The sequence below is a fragment of the Hydractinia symbiolongicarpus genome, chromosome 2 (assembly GCF_029227915.1).
Source record: "Hydractinia symbiolongicarpus strain clone_291-10 chromosome 2, HSymV2.1, whole genome shotgun sequence".
Lineage (NCBI taxonomy): Eukaryota > Metazoa > Cnidaria > Hydrozoa > Anthoathecata > Hydractiniidae > Hydractinia > Hydractinia symbiolongicarpus.
In genome coordinates, this window is record NC_079876.1 from 25,584,786 (window position 1) to 25,602,314 (window position 17,529).

At 34.5% G+C, this 17,529-nt stretch overlaps 1 protein-coding gene across 1 annotated transcript; it reads left to right on the top strand.

Annotated features, from left to right (window-relative positions):
- Positions 1-12,451: 12,451 nt before the first annotated feature.
- On the top strand, positions 12,452-13,216 carry LOC130630020 (uncharacterized). The gene has a single exon (XM_057443417.1). It carries the CDS (start codon positions 12,452-12,454, stop codon positions 13,214-13,216), a length of 765 nt encoding a protein of 254 aa, XP_057299400.1.
- Positions 13,217-17,529: the final 4,313 nt, after the last annotated feature.

Consider the following 17,529-nt stretch of genomic DNA (forward strand, 5'->3'; position numbering starts at 1 on the left):
GGCCCCATTTTGTCACTAAACATTACATACACGTTAGAAATGTGTTTTACTAACAAAACTTTTAAAACGTATAGTTAAGAAAGCTTATAATTTTATAAAAATTATGTCACTGCTACAGAATAACACAAAAATAATTTGTTTTTATTCTGACCCAGTCCCTGTTGTTGTGAAGTGAGTAGTAAGAAACAATAAAGCGCGAAGTAGCCGGTATTTTTGTCGACAAACACTACCTAGACCCTAAAAATGCAATTTAACTTTTATTTAACAACAAAACTTCCAAAGTGAATAGTTAAGACAGCTAATAGTTTTGTCACTGATACTACTGCTTGTTAACTAGCATACATCCCAGTCACACGAATATCAACTATATCAGAAATATTATTAGAGCGAAAGAACTGAAAGCTAAATTAAAAGTTATATCTCTTAAATGCATATTTAATGTTGTTATTATGTACTTTAAACAGATCCTTTTTTTAATTTTTAAAAGAAAAATACCAGATTATATTTTAAAGTTGTAATTTAGTTTAATGCCGGCTTTATATGTATAGAATATTAAAAAAGCATAGCTTCAATGCATTTGTATATAAACAAGTTATTATCATTTTTTTATCACATGTCTCACAAAAGTTGTTTTATATTTCTTTACCAAAAAACCTCAATCTTTTTGCTGGGACAGTCCCCAATTGTTAAAGTCGGAAAAACAAAACTGGGAAAAGAGTAAATGTAAAAAGAATGTTGATCATTTTTGTTGGAAAGAGTTTCATTGCCAATATACGATTATATTTAACAAAAGTGTAATTAAGTGAAATGTATAAAGTATGTCCAGTCGATTTAGGAAAGGTATAAATGTTGGATCTGTAGACAGGTGTAGAACACTTTTTGTGACAATTAAAATTTTTTTAACCCCGCGATAACGATCAGTTGTTACGTCAAAATTCGAAGGTCAAGTCCAGAGAGCACTTTAAAAAATTAACCTTGTCTCACAGAAAACGAATACAAGAAAGTTGTATCTACAAGGTTCCAGCCCTGCTCAGTTTTATGGTATCGCCAAGGTTCAGAAGATACCACCTAAATCTACAGTGACTGAGGATTTACCATTACGACCCACCCTATCAAATATTGGATCTGCTACTTATAACACATTAAAGTACCTTGCAAAATTGTTAACACAACTAACAAAGTCAAAATATACTCCTGAAAGCTCTTCAGAATTTATATCATCATTGAATAGAGAATATATACCTTATAATTACCAACTAGTATCTTTTGACGTCACTAGTTTATCCACCAACGTCCCTTTGGAACAAACGATAGACATAATATTGAAAAAGATAAATATCGTAAAATCAAGCGAGAGAAATTGAAACCTCCATTCACCTGATGTACAACACATACAGATTTCAATTACAGTTTCAACAACCAACTGTATATTCAGGTTGATGGTGTAGCAATGGGTCCGCCTCTAGGATCAGTTCTTGCAAATATCTTTATGGTTGAATTAAAGAGTGAAATAGTTCCAAAATTAAAAAAATTAGTAAAAATCTGGAAGCGATATATACACTTAATTGTGACCATTCAAGTATCCAGTTCAAATATGAATTGTTATGAGATAACAAGACAGCAAGCGTTTCCCCATACAAAGGTGATTGTGGTAAGTGCTTAGTTAAGCGTCTAAATAGTACTTTCAAACAGTTTCTACTTGCCAATATCAAGCCACGCATTGCTTATCAATGTCAAAAGTTATCTTTGGTATTTTCTGTGAAAGATAGAACCAAAGATAAATACAAACATGGTGTTGTGTACAAGTATACCTGTTCGCTGGAATCGTGTGATGCTACATATATTGGAAAAACAGCAAGGAGGCTAAATGTAAGAATGATAGATCCCCAAAAGCGCGATAAAAACTCTCACATCCTAACACATTCAGTCACTGAGAATCACCCACCTGCTGAACAAAACAACTAATGTTCACCAATTTAAAAAGGGAAAAATAGCCGAGACCATGTATATTGGTGATAGCAGCTGTTTTTAATTATATATTATTTATACTCAACAAGGGGAGGAGCGTATTTGTGCTCCGAGCGGTCTACGTTACGCTTACCGACGGTATATACAGAAACTGTACAAAAATAATACAGAAACTGTACAAATATATAAATACAAATTATTTAATGTGTGAGTTGAGAAATTGATATGCAGAAAAATCATACTTGCAAATGGAGGATTTCATAGTGCAAAAAATTAACCTTGTATGCACCTATCCTAGTAGGCAGGTTGCAATGATAACTCACAAAAGGCAAGTTTAAGGTGAGCTTTTATTTTTTAACGCAAAGATAAGTTCTACATTTGCACATATCTTTCTGTGCTAACTTAACTATGAAAACAATTTATTTCGTACAAAAACTTAACGTTGGCAACATAAGAGGAAAAAAGTGCAATACTGGCAGAGTATGCGTCAAGGTTTTCTTTTTGTACCAACAACAATATTTTTTCCTACTTTTACAAAAATATTCCAGAACGCAGAATTAATAAAACGTTTTTGATTTTCGTGCATAATTCAACCCTATACTAACATAAAACGTTAAAAAAAAAAAAAAATTTGAGATCATTCCAGGTTTAACAAGGCTTTGTAGATATTGATGTTAATATCAACGTCCCAAACGTACAAGGCAGAAAACCGTTGTGGAATCTTGTCAAAAATAACTTACAAATACTCATAAATGGTATGTGTAATCTTTTTAAGAATTTTAGAAGAAATTAAAAAAATAATATTAAGTCCCGTCTAAATTATTAACACCACAGGTGAACAATTTTAAATAGGTACGTTTCTGTAGGTACAAAAAGACATAAAAATAAAAGATTTTGTATAATGTTAAAAAACAAAACTCAAAATCCTATTTTAGCGAAAAAAGAAGGGTAATAGCCAAATAAATATCGCAATATAATTTCATTGAATTGAGTTTTCTTCTACTTTGTTTAATAACGCAGATCTTATTTTGTCCGCTTCTTGGCTTGTCTTTCAGATCTTTCGCATACAATACATGAAAATGTAACCAATGTTATTACCTTTTTCAAATCAATTGGATCTCTGCATTAAAATATTCAATCCTGCATTGGAATTCGCAACACGGGACTTCTATTCTAACGTTACTCGTGTCTATAGTACTGTCCATTGATTGGTTGAATTTACTACCTGCTGATTGGTCCATATTCTTCTTTTCATTCGAGGTTTCAATTTCTGTTGACAAGGTTGGCTCAGTTAGGCGGGCTGATATTTTATTGAAGTTCATATAAGGTGACCTGACCCGGTTAGGCGGGCTGAAAAAAGTCACGAAAGTTTGTTTATATATTACAACGCGTTCTGAAGTAAATTTAAATTAAGGGTTCTTCAAAAAAATGTAAGCCATGAGAATGCTAACAAATAACGCTTATTTTGTCTTTTTATTGTTCTCCATGAATATAATATAATTATTTTTACCAGTAGTTTATAACGTGGTATAAATTGACAAAAAAGTTAAACCTCTTCGTACATGTTTTTCTACAAATAAAATAATTCTATCATGCACAAAAATGAAGAGTCCGCCCGGTTCTTATACGAGAACATGCATTTTTTATAAGGTTTTCTAAAACATGGCGAGATCTCGCCTAAGTGAAGCTGCCTGGTCAATCAGGTCAGCTTGCCTCCATATGAAGAGCCTCTTCGTTTACATTGCACTTCGCGTAGGGTCTCATGCTAAACCTTAAGCATGTTAAGATAATTTTGGGCGAAATTTAAATTTTTTTTTTCCGCGAAATCATGTCAAAATTAGCAAGACTAGACAATAAACTAAAATGAAATTGTTGAAACACAACTCTGTTCAAAGGCTGCCTTAATCTCCCCCTTCTTCAAATGTTCCTGCAAACACGATGTGCCCAAAACTATATCATAAAAAAGCGAACATGCACGCAAAAAAGTAACGGTGTACGTATTCACAACCTCGATCTAAAAACGAACCACGACGAGATTTTATTGTATTTTAAAGTCATATTTCAGGTAAATAATTTCACTCGCGACAAGAAACTCCATGTAAATGACTTTTTACAAAAATTGACAACACTGGCACCTCATCCTAATCATCCGATAAAACATATAACAGAATAACAACTAACGAATTAAATGACTCATCTTTCCATTACTGTGTATACATTTAGCCATTATAATTCACGTCAAGGGTCAGCAATAGCCGATGCGAACGTCAATGTACTAACAAACCAAGCAGGGACATATCCTATCACGTCGGCATTATTTTGCCTACGGGGACAAAATTAAATTAGAAAGGCTGACATTAAATCCGAAAAACAAGAGCGCAAAAGTAGGTTGTGTTGCTAATAGAAAAATAGCACTGAATGTTCTTTGAAAAGATGCATGCTTATGGGTCGTCATACTAATTTAAGTAAGCCAGTAAAAAGCCTCATTCAGCTGAAACAATAAAAGACACGTCAATAATGGACTTTATTTCATTTGCACACGACAATGCAATACATATATTATAACATAAAATCGACTTCATTTGACGAATTTTCGGTGTAGCACATAATGGTATGCTAAAGTTCAACTATTATTGCGTTGCTATGTACAACAAGTATACTGGGACAGCACAAAATCCTTTCGTCGTGTAGAAAGGCCAATGACTTTTAGCAGACTCTAATTCGTTAGTGCACAATTAGTACCAAAAGACTATTTTGTAATTGCGAATTAACGAAGATCCTATTACTATGACCATAACAATGCTTCAGATCAACATTCTGTTCTATATGCCACAAACACATCTCAGACGCATCTTTCCTAATATTTCTTTTGAACACACTTGTTCGTTTTTAGATGTTTTAAAATGTGACCTTTTATTTTTTAAAAGAGTAAAGGAAAAATTACAATAAAAAATGAACTAAAATTAAATCTCACGTCATCGAAAAATCTAATGTAATGTGAAAGAAATAAAATAATTTTCGAAAAAGAAATTAATATAATTCACCAAAATCTTCCTCCACCACTACATAAATTATGATGAGAGAAAATTACTGGTGCATCTAATTAATCACCTCCTTTTTCAACCAATCAACAGCCCATTGCTATTTCAGTGAATGAGTGATCAAGAACTCCTTAACGAGTGGCAATTTGCTGGATGTTACCACCAGAAAATTGATGCACTGGTATGCTCGTTGTGCATTGTCCGTATGTGAGGAGCGTATTAAACCCTAGGTAGAGCAGAGCGCGTTACTTTTGCACCTCATGTCAGAAGAAGAATATCAGTTTCATTAGCAAGTCAAAAAGTGCAACATAACTTACTAAATAAACCGTCAATGTTATCATCACAAGAGCCTTCTATAAAAAATTGTAACCTTTTTTCTTCGTATCATCTTGTACGCTGTTTGATCAAAAATATAAGATAAACAGTATATAACTCCCAATATAATTCATTTATCGTTTTGGGAACTTTGTAAAGGCACTAAACACAGTTACAGAGTGCAGCGCACTACACCCAACAAAATATAGAGAAAAAGAATTAACTGATCACGTCACGCCATTTCTAAATTCTAAATTTCTAAATTTCTAAATCAGTTAATTATTTTTCTCTTTATTTCGTTTGATTTCTTAGGACCATTATGATTTTTATTTTGTATATACTGACTGAATAATTGTAACATAGTAACATTTTATATGTACTGACGATGGTTTTATACCGAAAAGCTTTTGCTTTATTTTAACTTGTTTGTTTTTACTTTTATAACTCATCAATTTTCATGGCGAATCATACCAACAAAGTAATTATGCATTCCATGATCCTTAAATACCGAACTCGATCCTCCCTTGCTGTACGTTGTAAGTCCTTTAACAACTACGAAATTGGTTATTCAAGTTAAACGATTCTGAAAAGTCACTTCAGTAAAAAAGAGAAATTGTTGAGCCTGAGTTCGAAGAGTTGGATGATCAATGCTTAGATATACAAGAGAAAAAAAGAAAACATCCCTACATTTCTGATATGAACCTGGAAAAAGAAGTTTATTGACTTTGAATGTAGCAGACATTGTAATCAAAATACGGTTCAACAGCGAAAAAATAAAAGATAAAAGCAAAGATATTACGAATACTTTGTTAACAAATGAGGGGAAAATGATACAACATGTCTTTGGAAAACTCAAACACACTGTAAAAATACGACAAGTTGAAGTACGAAATCAAACGAAAATATCAAAAAGCTCGAAGAAATAAAGTACTGGATACACTCGCACCACTGCAGACTAGTGTTGTGGAAATAGTAAGCGAATGGAAAGAGATGTCGAAAGCTGGGAAAGAACATCGTTCTTAGAAAAAAACTAAAGGTAACCTACTAGGACAGCCGTATAAATAATTATGAAATTTGGAATAAAATAAAGCGTATTAAAATGGGTTATGGAATAATAATTTTTAAGACATTTTAAGCTTTACTACTCGCAAGTTTTTAGCAAGGCTTCACCAAAGACTCCAATATTAATATATTTGTAAGCCTCTGATTACTTTAAATATTCATTGCACGACTTGCCCAAAGTCGCATTTCTTGATTGCGGTGAAAAAAAGACAAGCCTTAGCCGACATACTAAATCAAAAAGGAAGCTAACATACGTTTGCTGACAATGAATATCTTTAACGGGATACAATCAATCAAGATTTCTAAAGTCTCGCTTATTTCAGCCTTGTCAAAACCTTTGCGAATTGTGTCTAGGCTATTTTGCGAATGGTCGTACAGGCCAATGACCCAATTTAGATGATAGGTTTTAAAAATAATAACCTAAGCAGAATTTAAAGGTAGTAAACATTCTTTCTCCTGTCAATCTGATCTGTAATCTGAAATGCGTATTATGATTTAAATGTTTGCTTCAGAAACTTCGCGACTGGACTGTTAACAGTCAAATCTACAATTACACAACTATTACTTTCCACAACCTCCTGAAAAGTGGCTGTTGTCTGTCTCTTGGAAACATTAAAGATAAAAAGAACTTTTTGCACTGAAAGATTTAGCCTGCTTTTTCAATTACGGCAAAACAATATTCTAAATGTGTTGTGTGGCTTTCTCTCCGTTGCTTCAATGATTTGGAGTGAACGTGATGTCGAAAACTTCAGGAAAATCAACGATAGAAGTTACCAGGTTTAGAAACCATGACAGTACCTGTAATCTTCTTTTTATCCCTTTAGCGACAATTAGGACACCTTTTTCGTGTGGCTAGAGCGACAAACGGTAACAGCGTTAAAATCTTTAGGTATGTGATGCTATGCTTGTAGCTGTTTTATCTTTCGTCAAAAATCAACTTTGTTTCCTTTAAAACACCCGAGCTTTTGAAGTCGTTGCCATCTTCTTTCCCATATCTCCATCTTGTATAGAATCTTGAAATCCTCCAAGTTCAATCAGAATACTTTGGTCATGCGCCATAACAATACATTCCGCAATCGCATTAAACACACCTGAGGAAACTGGCGCACCTTTAAGAGGTAAAGCAGCTACAGTCTATAGTTTCTTTTATTAAATCTTTTGGTAGAATACAAGGTATTTACACATACTTTTACTTTTTAGTTCCCGATAAGCTTTAGGAAATAGACTGATTGTTTGTCAAGTTAATTCGGGATTTTTTGTTTTTAAGCACAGGAGAGCGGACTTAATTTCACGATTAAACGCATATTTCCCAATCTTTTTTTTTTTCTTCAGCTTGTACGCTCTATACTTTTCTAGTTTCTTATATTTATTTTCTGCAATCTTTTTGGTAATTTTATCTTTTTTACTTGTATAATGTTCTCTGCTTTATTCAATGATGGTATCTTTAGTTGCTGGTTTAGTACACGCAACGTTCTCTTCCAAAAGAAACAGCGAGTGTACAAAGTAAATTTTCCTGTTTAACACTCTCACGTCAAAGCTCAGAAATAACACTTGTTTTCCTATTTATAAAATTAATTAAAAAGTGGTGTGAGCCATTTTATAAAACTTTCTGTTCCGGTTTGACTGTTTCGTAATTATCTAAAATTGTTAAATAAACGAATCAGATACCATTTATAGATAAAACAATTAAAAAAAAAAAAAAACACGAAAACTTTGTCGAAAACAAAAGGATTAAAATTTGTTATGCAACTACGTTCATGCGTGACCTAGCAAGCCGAAGCTGGAATGTTTATGGAAAAAACAGTTTAGGCAAATCCGAAAAAAGGCAAAATTCTTTATACGATCGTCGTTTCCCCATAGCGAAAGGGGGGCTTAGAAATCTTTTTAGTATTATTCCGAGAAGTCAAATTTCGGACGAAAAAAATTTCCGATCTCAAAAAACCCCGAAAGTTTGTCCGTCTGAAAATATTTTGGTTTATAATGTAAATCAGAACATATTCTTCTTCTTCTGAACTTATTGTGGCTAAAAAGATTAACGCACAACAACGACTTTGGAATTAAAGAAAATATTGTAAAAAAATTCCAAAACTGAATGTACCTGGCTAAACTGCTTATCATTTTTAACATTCTTTGTGTGAAGCTAGCAAGGAAAAACCTAAGTATATTATTGTTACCTTTTTAGCAACACATTGTTGTGGACTATGTAGCTTGATACTTCTTTGCAGAAAAGCTTTACTTTTGTAGCCATAAAACCAGACGCAGGATAAAAGAAAATGAGGTGTGAAAGACAGATACAATACACTTCTTGGTAACTTTAAAAAATCTTAAAGTTAAGAAATTTAAGAACAGCTGGTTATTTGACTTGTTAGAAAAACTTAGGAACGTAGGAACAAAGAAAGGCTGTTAAGGCAGAAAGGAGACTATGGGCAAGACTAGAAAACCAGACCAGAAAAGGAAACACCAAGAAGAAAGAGCCTGGTACAAAATAAATGAACGGGCAGGGTCTGAAACTGCTTACTTATGGGAAAAGTCACAACAGGAATACGAACCTAGGGAACGGCAGCCGAGAATTAAAAAAGAAGGGAAATTGTTCCGGGTTACTCTTAGTTACTCTTGCAAAGTCAACAAAAACCAAGCGATGAAATGAAAAGCTTTATGGTAACATTAATTGAACACCTAAAAGTTATTCAGTCAAACATGTTTATACACATTCCCTTTTGTTGATGATAAGGTGACAAAACAGGTGGTTACGTCTATGTAGAGGTTGTACCCTCTAAAGATTCCGAATTAATCTAAAATCTTCCTTGTTGCAAGGATTTGGCGAAATATGCATTGACCACTTTGACTAACATAAAAGTAATACAGTACACAAGAACAAAGAAGAACAAACTTCGAATACAAATACTTGTCCGCAGAAGACATTAAACAAAACAATGATGAGAACAGCTACAGTCAGAAACAATAAAAACAACTGATTCAAACTGAATCAAGGAGTACATAAAATAAATAAAACTTATTATAAAGCGAAAATAGGTTTTGGAATGTTGAGTTAATAGGTCTTCCAGGAGATTGTGTTACGACTCAGTTTGTTAAAGATATTAAATTTGACGGAGTTAGATATATCATAAAACTGCCTTTCAAACCATCACATGATGTAATACCAGATAATTTTAATGTTTCCGGTTATTTTATTTAAGTAAACGATTAAAAGCAAATAATTTAGTAAACAAATATAATAAAGTGTTTAAGGACTATCCTAATGATGAGGTAGCGAAGGAACTAGGTAGTGTGCATTATCTTCCTCACAGACCAGTTGTCCGGGAAGATAAAGACACAACCAAAATTAGAGCAGTGTTTGATGCATCTTGCAATAAAAATGGTCCATCACTTAACCAGTGTCTTTATTCTGGGACAAACCGTATTGATCAAAATTTTTAAGAGAGAATAGGAGTAACTACATCGCAATGCAGATAAAACTAGTCTTTTAAGACGGAAAGTTTAATTAAAAAAAAGAGGTTTCTCTCCAAAGAATAAGAAGCTGCTGGAGAACTTCTGCATTCTCCCCTTTACAGGGATAATCGGAAAGTTATTGGATTTCGACTGTATTGAAACAAACACCTATGAATGTGGAAACACGAGGATTGGTGAAATTCACTCATGCTTGGGATCTGGTGCGGGCCCTTGAGTAAGCATCCCCTGCCTCCTGCAAGACACCAGCCACATTCATTGACACCGTCCGCCAAAACCAATAACTTTTGTTAAACTTTGGAAAAAAAAAGTCGACAGCTGCAAATCGTATCGTTGTTGCTTTTACCTACTGACACAGAGCCCAGGGCTAAGAGAGGTAGACTTGGAACCCAGCCCATAGAGAGGTTGTGACAAAGAATAAAAAGCAGCAAACCTGGAAACAGAAAAGCTTTTTGACCTTAGACATGAACACTTGATAAATCGTATCGTAATGCTTGGGCTGACCAAGAAACCGCCCCTTAGAAAGGTAGACTTGGAACCCAGCGGCGGCAACCCAGAAAACCATTACATATCGTCTCGATTATTAAAATTCAGAAGAAACAAATTCTTGCTGATATAAAGCAGCCTTTTTTAAATGGTGGCATTTCGAGTATACATACTGATTTTCTGAGATTTCTCTGGTATGATGTGGATTACCCGTAAGAATTAAAGTTAACTATATATAGGTTTTTACGTGTTGTGTTTGGAGTCACTTCCAGTCCTTTTTTTACTTAATGGCACAGTGAGACATCATATGGATAAGTATGATGATAACAAATTTGTTGAACGATTCATTGAAGATTTGTATGTTGATGATAAAACAACAGGTTGTAACACTATTGGGGAATGTAAGATTTTTTATGACAAGGCTAAGAAGATGATGTCTGAGGGTGGTTTCTGTTTAAGGAAGTGAATTTCCAATAGTTCGGAATCGCAAAAGCATTTTGATGAGAGAAAATGTTTGGAAGTTTAGATGATGAAGAGGAGTTGTCGTTTATTGACACACAAGTGTTACCAAGTGAAAGTGTGTATCAATGTGTCTTTGGCTTGGAATGGGATGAGGATTTTTTTTTAACTTTAAAGAATTTTTGGAGAAATGTAAGAACATGAATGTCACTAAACGAAATGTTTTAAGTGTTTCAGCTTCATTGTATGATCCGTTGGGTTTGATTTCAGCTATTACTGCTCGTATGAAAGTTATTTTTCAGTTTTATGTAAGGACAAAATTTATTGGGATGGTGAGTTTCCTGTAGAAATAATGACCGTGTGGAATGACTTTCTAGCAGCATTAGAAAGGGTTGATGTGGTGAGAATTAAAAGGTTTGTGTGTGTTGAGATTAGTGAAGTAATACAAACCATAGAACTACATGGGTTTGGTGATACCTCTAAAGAAGTTTATTGTGGGTTAGTTTATTTACGTATTGTGACCAATTTTGGAGTGAAAGTTTCTCTTTTAGCATCAAAGACCAAAGTAGACCCTTTAAAATGCATGTCCATTCCTCGTTTGGAACTTTTAGGGTGTGTGATTCTTGTTACTTTTAAAACTTTTAAAACCTTTTAAAAACTTTTAAAAGATGTCAGGTTGGCTTTTAATAACCGTGTTAATGTTAAGGATACCTTTTGTTGGACAGATTCCACAGTGGCTTTGTACTGGATAAGGGGTACAGAAAAGTCATGGAAAACCTGGGTGGAAAATCGACTTGTAAATGTAAGAAATGTTGTTCCTAGGGAGAAATAATTTCATGTGTCAGGCGGGTTGATCCAGCAGACATCCCTACTCATATGGTCAATGATTTCAGTGATTATTCTGTAGTTCCCTGGTTTGCAGGTACCTTGTTTTTTTCATAACCGGGTTGTAAAATAAAATGCTGTTGGGTCAAAGAACGTAAGGCTTGATGATGTTGTTAAGGAAGATAAAAAGTCTACTAAGTTTCAATTCGACAATCTTGATATTTTTACAACTGACAACCCTGACAAATTTGTTTTGACTAGTGTTATTAACGAACTGTCGTTTCCACAAAACTTGACTGACAATTGTACTACTGAAGTTTGTTTGAGCAAAATCATTGATTGCCAACATTATAAGAATGAAATTTACAAACTGCACGCACAATGATAAACTGGAACAGTTAAGTCTTAGAATTTAAATTCTAGAGGTTTTGCTCCTCTAAAGAATATGCTCATGTGAAAGAACACCATTCTTCCTTTTTCCAAGAAGATCATTGGCACAAAAACTGAACAAACAAACAGAGAGAGTAGGACAGGACTTCTGTAAAGGGTACAAGGGTTTCGACTCATACTCCTTAATTAAGGTACCCAAAATGTCTAGTTGAGTCACTTAAAAGAGGTCTGCGAACAGTCTTCAGCAGAAACTAGATATTTCTTTCATCCATAACTCTTCATCTGTCCTATTCTGTACAATCTTGTGTGACTGTATAATTCGTAAGAGAAAGACGTGTTTTTTATTCTCTCTCTAAAAAATAAAAAATAAAAAACTTTATTATAACTTTTTATAATAACACATATTATATTATATTACATAACACAATTATATGAGGATGGCACAAAAAGATGTGGTTGATATGAACGTGTCAATTTCTTTGGTTAGAAACATATTTAAAGAAATGTTTGATGAAGATAGAAAAGCACGTGAGAGGAGGATAAATGAACTGGAAAAGACTTTATTGCAAATAATAAGCTCCAACACAGTTATTATGAACCAAAGACTGGACAAGCTAAATCCAGAACTCGATGACTTAAAGGAAGAAGTTAAGCTGCTTTCCAAGGAAAAAACAGAAATTGCAGATAGTCTTCAAGTTCACCAAAACATGGTGGATGACAAACTTGAAATTTCCAAAACCCACATAAAAACTGGGGATGAAAAGCTGAAGGATTTAAAGGAAAAACTTCGTGAAATGGAGGATAGATCGCGAAGAAATAATCTCCGAATTGATGGTTTGGCAGAACATGAGAAAGAAAGTTGGGAAGATTGCAAACAGAAGGTAAAAAATCTTTTGAAACAGAAACTGAATCTGAAAAATATAATAATCAAAAGAATACACAGAGTTCGACCAATGACGGAAAAAGAAGGTCCCAGAACTATAGTGGCTAAATTGTTAAACTGGGAAGACAAGGAAGCAATATTGATGAATGCAAAGAAGCTTAAAAATACTGGTATTTATATTTATGAAGATTTCTCTGCGGCAACAAGGCTTATCAGAAAGGAGAAATGGATTGAAGTTCAGAGACTTAAGGAACTTGGTAAATATGCAATTTTAAAATATGACAAATTATTTTCTAGGGATTTCAAACCAAAAACATAAATATGTTTCCATTACGCAATAAGACAATAGATTTGCTTTTTCAAAAGATGGCTGAAACCATAGGAGAAAATTTTGAAAAATTAGTTTTCGGAACTTTTAATTCGCAAAGTATCCTCTTAGATAATTCAACAGACCCTGACGTAAATCTAAACAAAACTTTTTTATCAGATACAAAGTACTTCACCGTAGATGAAGCAAAACAAAATCTACATCATGAAACTTCTTTTTCTATTTTACATTTAAATATAAGGAGTATAAAAAAGAACTTAAAAAAATTTAAAAACTTTCTGTCAAATTCAGAACATAAATTTAAAATAATATGTTTAACAGAGACATGGTGTTGTGAAGATAATTGGGCAAATTCTCTTTACAGTTTGCCAAATTACTCCTCAAAACATCAAATTAGAGATAAAAGTTCTGGAGGAGGAGTTAGTATTTTCATTCACAATTCTGTAATGTTCAAAGTGCGTCCTGAGTTGAGTATTAATAATGAGCATGTTGAATCACTTTCTGTAGAAATAATCAATAAAGCCACCAAAAACATTATTATTAATGCTGTATACAGGAAACCTGCTGGCGATTATAAACCATTTCATAACTACTTGAAAGATTTACTCAGACCTGCTGTTCTGAATAATAAACCAACCTATATTGTAGGTGACTTGAACCTAAACTTCTTAGATCACGAAACAAATGCAAAAGTTAAAAAATTTACACATTTTATTTTCGAAAGAAGTTTTTTTCCTCTGGTTAACAAGCCAACTAGAGTAACAAGAAAGAGTGCCACTTTAATTGACCACGTGTTATCTAATATAAATCTAGATGATAAAACAAGTGCAGGTTTCATAAAGACTGATATCTCGGACCATTTTCCAATTTTTGTGATCACGCGATCTCAGCAAGTGACTCGCAAATAATATATAAAAGAAATATAAAAGACAAAACAATTGCAATTTTCAAAGAAAAATTAAGTAACGTAGATTGGTCCTATATCAAAAACATAAGTGATGCAAACATAGCCTACAACGAATTTCTTAAATTATTTCTCTCATTATATAATAAAACATTTCCAAGAAAAGAAATAAAAGCAAAATCTAAATCTTTACTAAGTCCGTGGATGACAAGAGGGCTCATAAAGTCGTCAAAGCGGAAACAAAAATTATACGATAAATTCCTTAAAAAGAGAACTATGTTGAACAAGGAAAATTATAAAGCATATAAAACCTTATTTGAATCTATTAAACTAAAATCACAAAAACAACACTATGCAAATCGACTAAAACAGTATCAGTTTGACATTAAAAAAACATGGCAAATTATTAAAGAAGTTATTGGGAATAAAAAGACAGTAAGTTCATTCCCAAAGAGACTGATTTCAAATGGTGATGAAAAAGGTTTACAATACAGCAAGCTGCACTGAAGTATCTTGTCTACAGGGACGGTGGATGTAAATAAAATTGGGATTAGGCTCCCAGAAGAAGGTGCTGAATACACTTTCTTGCTTATTACAAGCATGAGTACTGTCCAACTTGGACCTATAACTATTCACTGAGAAAATCTTAAAGAGAAAAAACAATCCTTCAATCACAAACAATACGACACAAGACAGAGCTAACAACATAAACGGACTGGTTACAGAACAAACACAAATGGAAAAAATGTATATGTCAAAAATATATAATATAAAAAAAAGAATTATATAAAACCCTCCTGTGCGCCAGAACTTGTGACTCTGGCTGTAGCTTTCCACATGTGTTACAGGGCCCCAACACTCAGCCTTACACAGGAGGTTGTCATGACAGGACCAGCCTGTACATATTTTGACTAAGGACAGCAGGGTTGTCAAGCCTGAAGACCAAGTTAGTAAACTTGGGCACCTTACTGAACTGGGGTAAAAAGTGGGGTCGTTACACCCAAAGACAAGCTGAAAGCAAACCCCCTTGCTAAGCTTCTTTTAAGTTACCAGAGAAGAGTGAGCTGAACTCTTTACCCTCTGGGTATTGACGGCAAACTGGTTCGAATGAACTAGCTGGGGTAATATAAAACCGCTCGGATTTACATTTTCCTCCCCCATGACCCTGGAAGTACAGGTTTTATAAACGTAATGATAAATGTATAAGAAAGAAAGAAAAAGCGGATCAACAGCGAACGTAACAAAGAATATAACATGAATTGTTGTTGAGAATAGGTGGAGAGCATTTGCAAACCGCTCTATCATTGCAGTGGTACCAAGAATTTGTGGCAGGATCCTTAACATAAGCCCAATAATGACCTGCGGTTAATGTACCGGAGTGATTAATTGTTGCTAACAATGAGTAGTTCTGATTAAACATTGTGTCCGTATCACTGACGAGAGGTAGTTGCAGGAGAGAGTCACGTAAAGAAACACATTCAACAACTCTGTTGTCTTTTACCAGATGTTCACCATGTTTTAAAAACCTTTTAAGATGCAGGAATAAGATTTCACTACTCCTGCTGATTTGCGTTTCTCTAGTACTCTCTCTATGTGCAAAGCATTGCGGACAAAACCACTTGTTTCCATCAGTTAGAATTTCCGGTTCTAAAAATTTGCTGACACAAGATTGGATTTTAGATGTCATTGGCAGTGTTAAAATGTCCTGCATTTCGACATTTACCGAGGTGCACAGGCAGGTGTTACAGCTTACGGACATTGAGATTTCAGTTGAGATTTTATCTGCAGCAATCGGGGAAAATCCCTTAAGGGCGTCCAAAACCACAAACAAAATCTCTGCTACATCTTGCTGAGTATTAAATTGGAAGTCCAGTTTCCCATCAGAGTGCATTTGACGTTCAAGGGCCCAGAGAAAATTCGAAGGGTCAACAGGTGACAATGATTGCTTCAGCTTCGCCATGTTAAGCGAAATAGACCTCGCAATAGGTGATAAATGAAACGATTCTGACCCACTCTGGCACCAGAGTGTTGGAATGGTACTTAATACTTGCAAAATGGCGTTGGCGTAACAAGTGTTGCCTTTGTTTAAAAAACCGATGTTTTTATAGACACTAATTGGTTGAGTGTCATTTTTATTTTGGCTAACCTTTTTAGATGGCCCCTTTCGGCGAGATGAAACACCCTTGGTCTCCACAATGGGCAAAGCCTGCTTGGATTTGGGTAATTGCATTAAGGAGTCAGTTGACCAAACATTGGATTCACGTGCCAGCCAGATACAAAAAGAAGACCTCATACTGATTTTACCGAGATCATTTGCAGTGGAATAAGCAAGTTTGTTGGTGAAACCCATTCTTTTTAAACAGGCAGTGGTGGTTCTTGCACAATATCCTCTTGCTCCTACTTCCACTGCGAAGAAATCAACTTGCCAGCCATTAACCATAATCACATTCATTAAACAGGAATATTTGGCAACTTTTGTGGAGTGCCAAGCATTCATGTTTTCCTCACATGGGCAAGTGAGTTCTACAATAATAACGCGCTTAAGGTCATTTGAATATAACACAAGGTCCGGTTTAAGCTCAGAAATGGCAATATGGCTAGGAAACACATAGTTCGAGTGTGTGTCAGCAACAATCTTCCAATTTTTGGTAAGGTGCAGTATACCTGACACTTTAGATTTTGTATGTGCCTTTGACCCGGCTCTCAGAAAGGTTATTTTTTGACAATTTTTAGGAGGTTCAGAAGGAAGCTCAAAAATGAACTTTTTCAAAGTTTCTACCAAATGGGTAAGTACAGAATCGTGTCTAAAGGTATATCTACCCTGGGAAAGAGCAGTTTTACAAGCACCAAGAATGTGAGCAGAAGTGCAAATTTCTTTGTGACATAGGAAACATGATGGTTCTGTATTTATTTTCCACCTCCTTAGGTTACTTGGTGATGGCAGAACATCGTAAGTGGATTGCAGGCAGAAAGATAAGAGATTAGGAGGAGTTGCTAGGATGTTCTTCCATGAAAGATCAAACTTTACGTAGTTCTCCCATCTTGTCCATTGGCCCTGCACCTGAAGTTGCAGTGCCTTAGATAGATAGCTTTCCTCGTCAATCTCAGCCGATGTTTTTGCGATTAACTTTCTGTACTTGTGAGTGGTTTTTGGTGGTATTACTTCCACTTTACAAATGCCAAGACCGGTTCGTCCACGCTGTACAGGACCCCTTATGGTCTTGTACTTTAATTCACCCTCAGCTATGTTAACTGCATCGCTCACCTTCCAAGAACCTGCCTTTAAAGATGGATCGAGTGTTGACAGAATCGGATCTTTGGAGTGACGCAAAAGTAGGTGGCCGCTAATCTTTGCGGATTTTAAAATAGAAGTGAGGCTCTTAATGGGCAGAGGGCAAGG

Bases quoted from the DNA above. Each gene is read 5' to 3' on its own strand.
- LOC130630020 (XM_057443417.1), top strand. From the start codon at position 12,452: ATGGCACAAAAAGATGTGGTTGATATGAACGTGTCAATTTCTTTGGTT.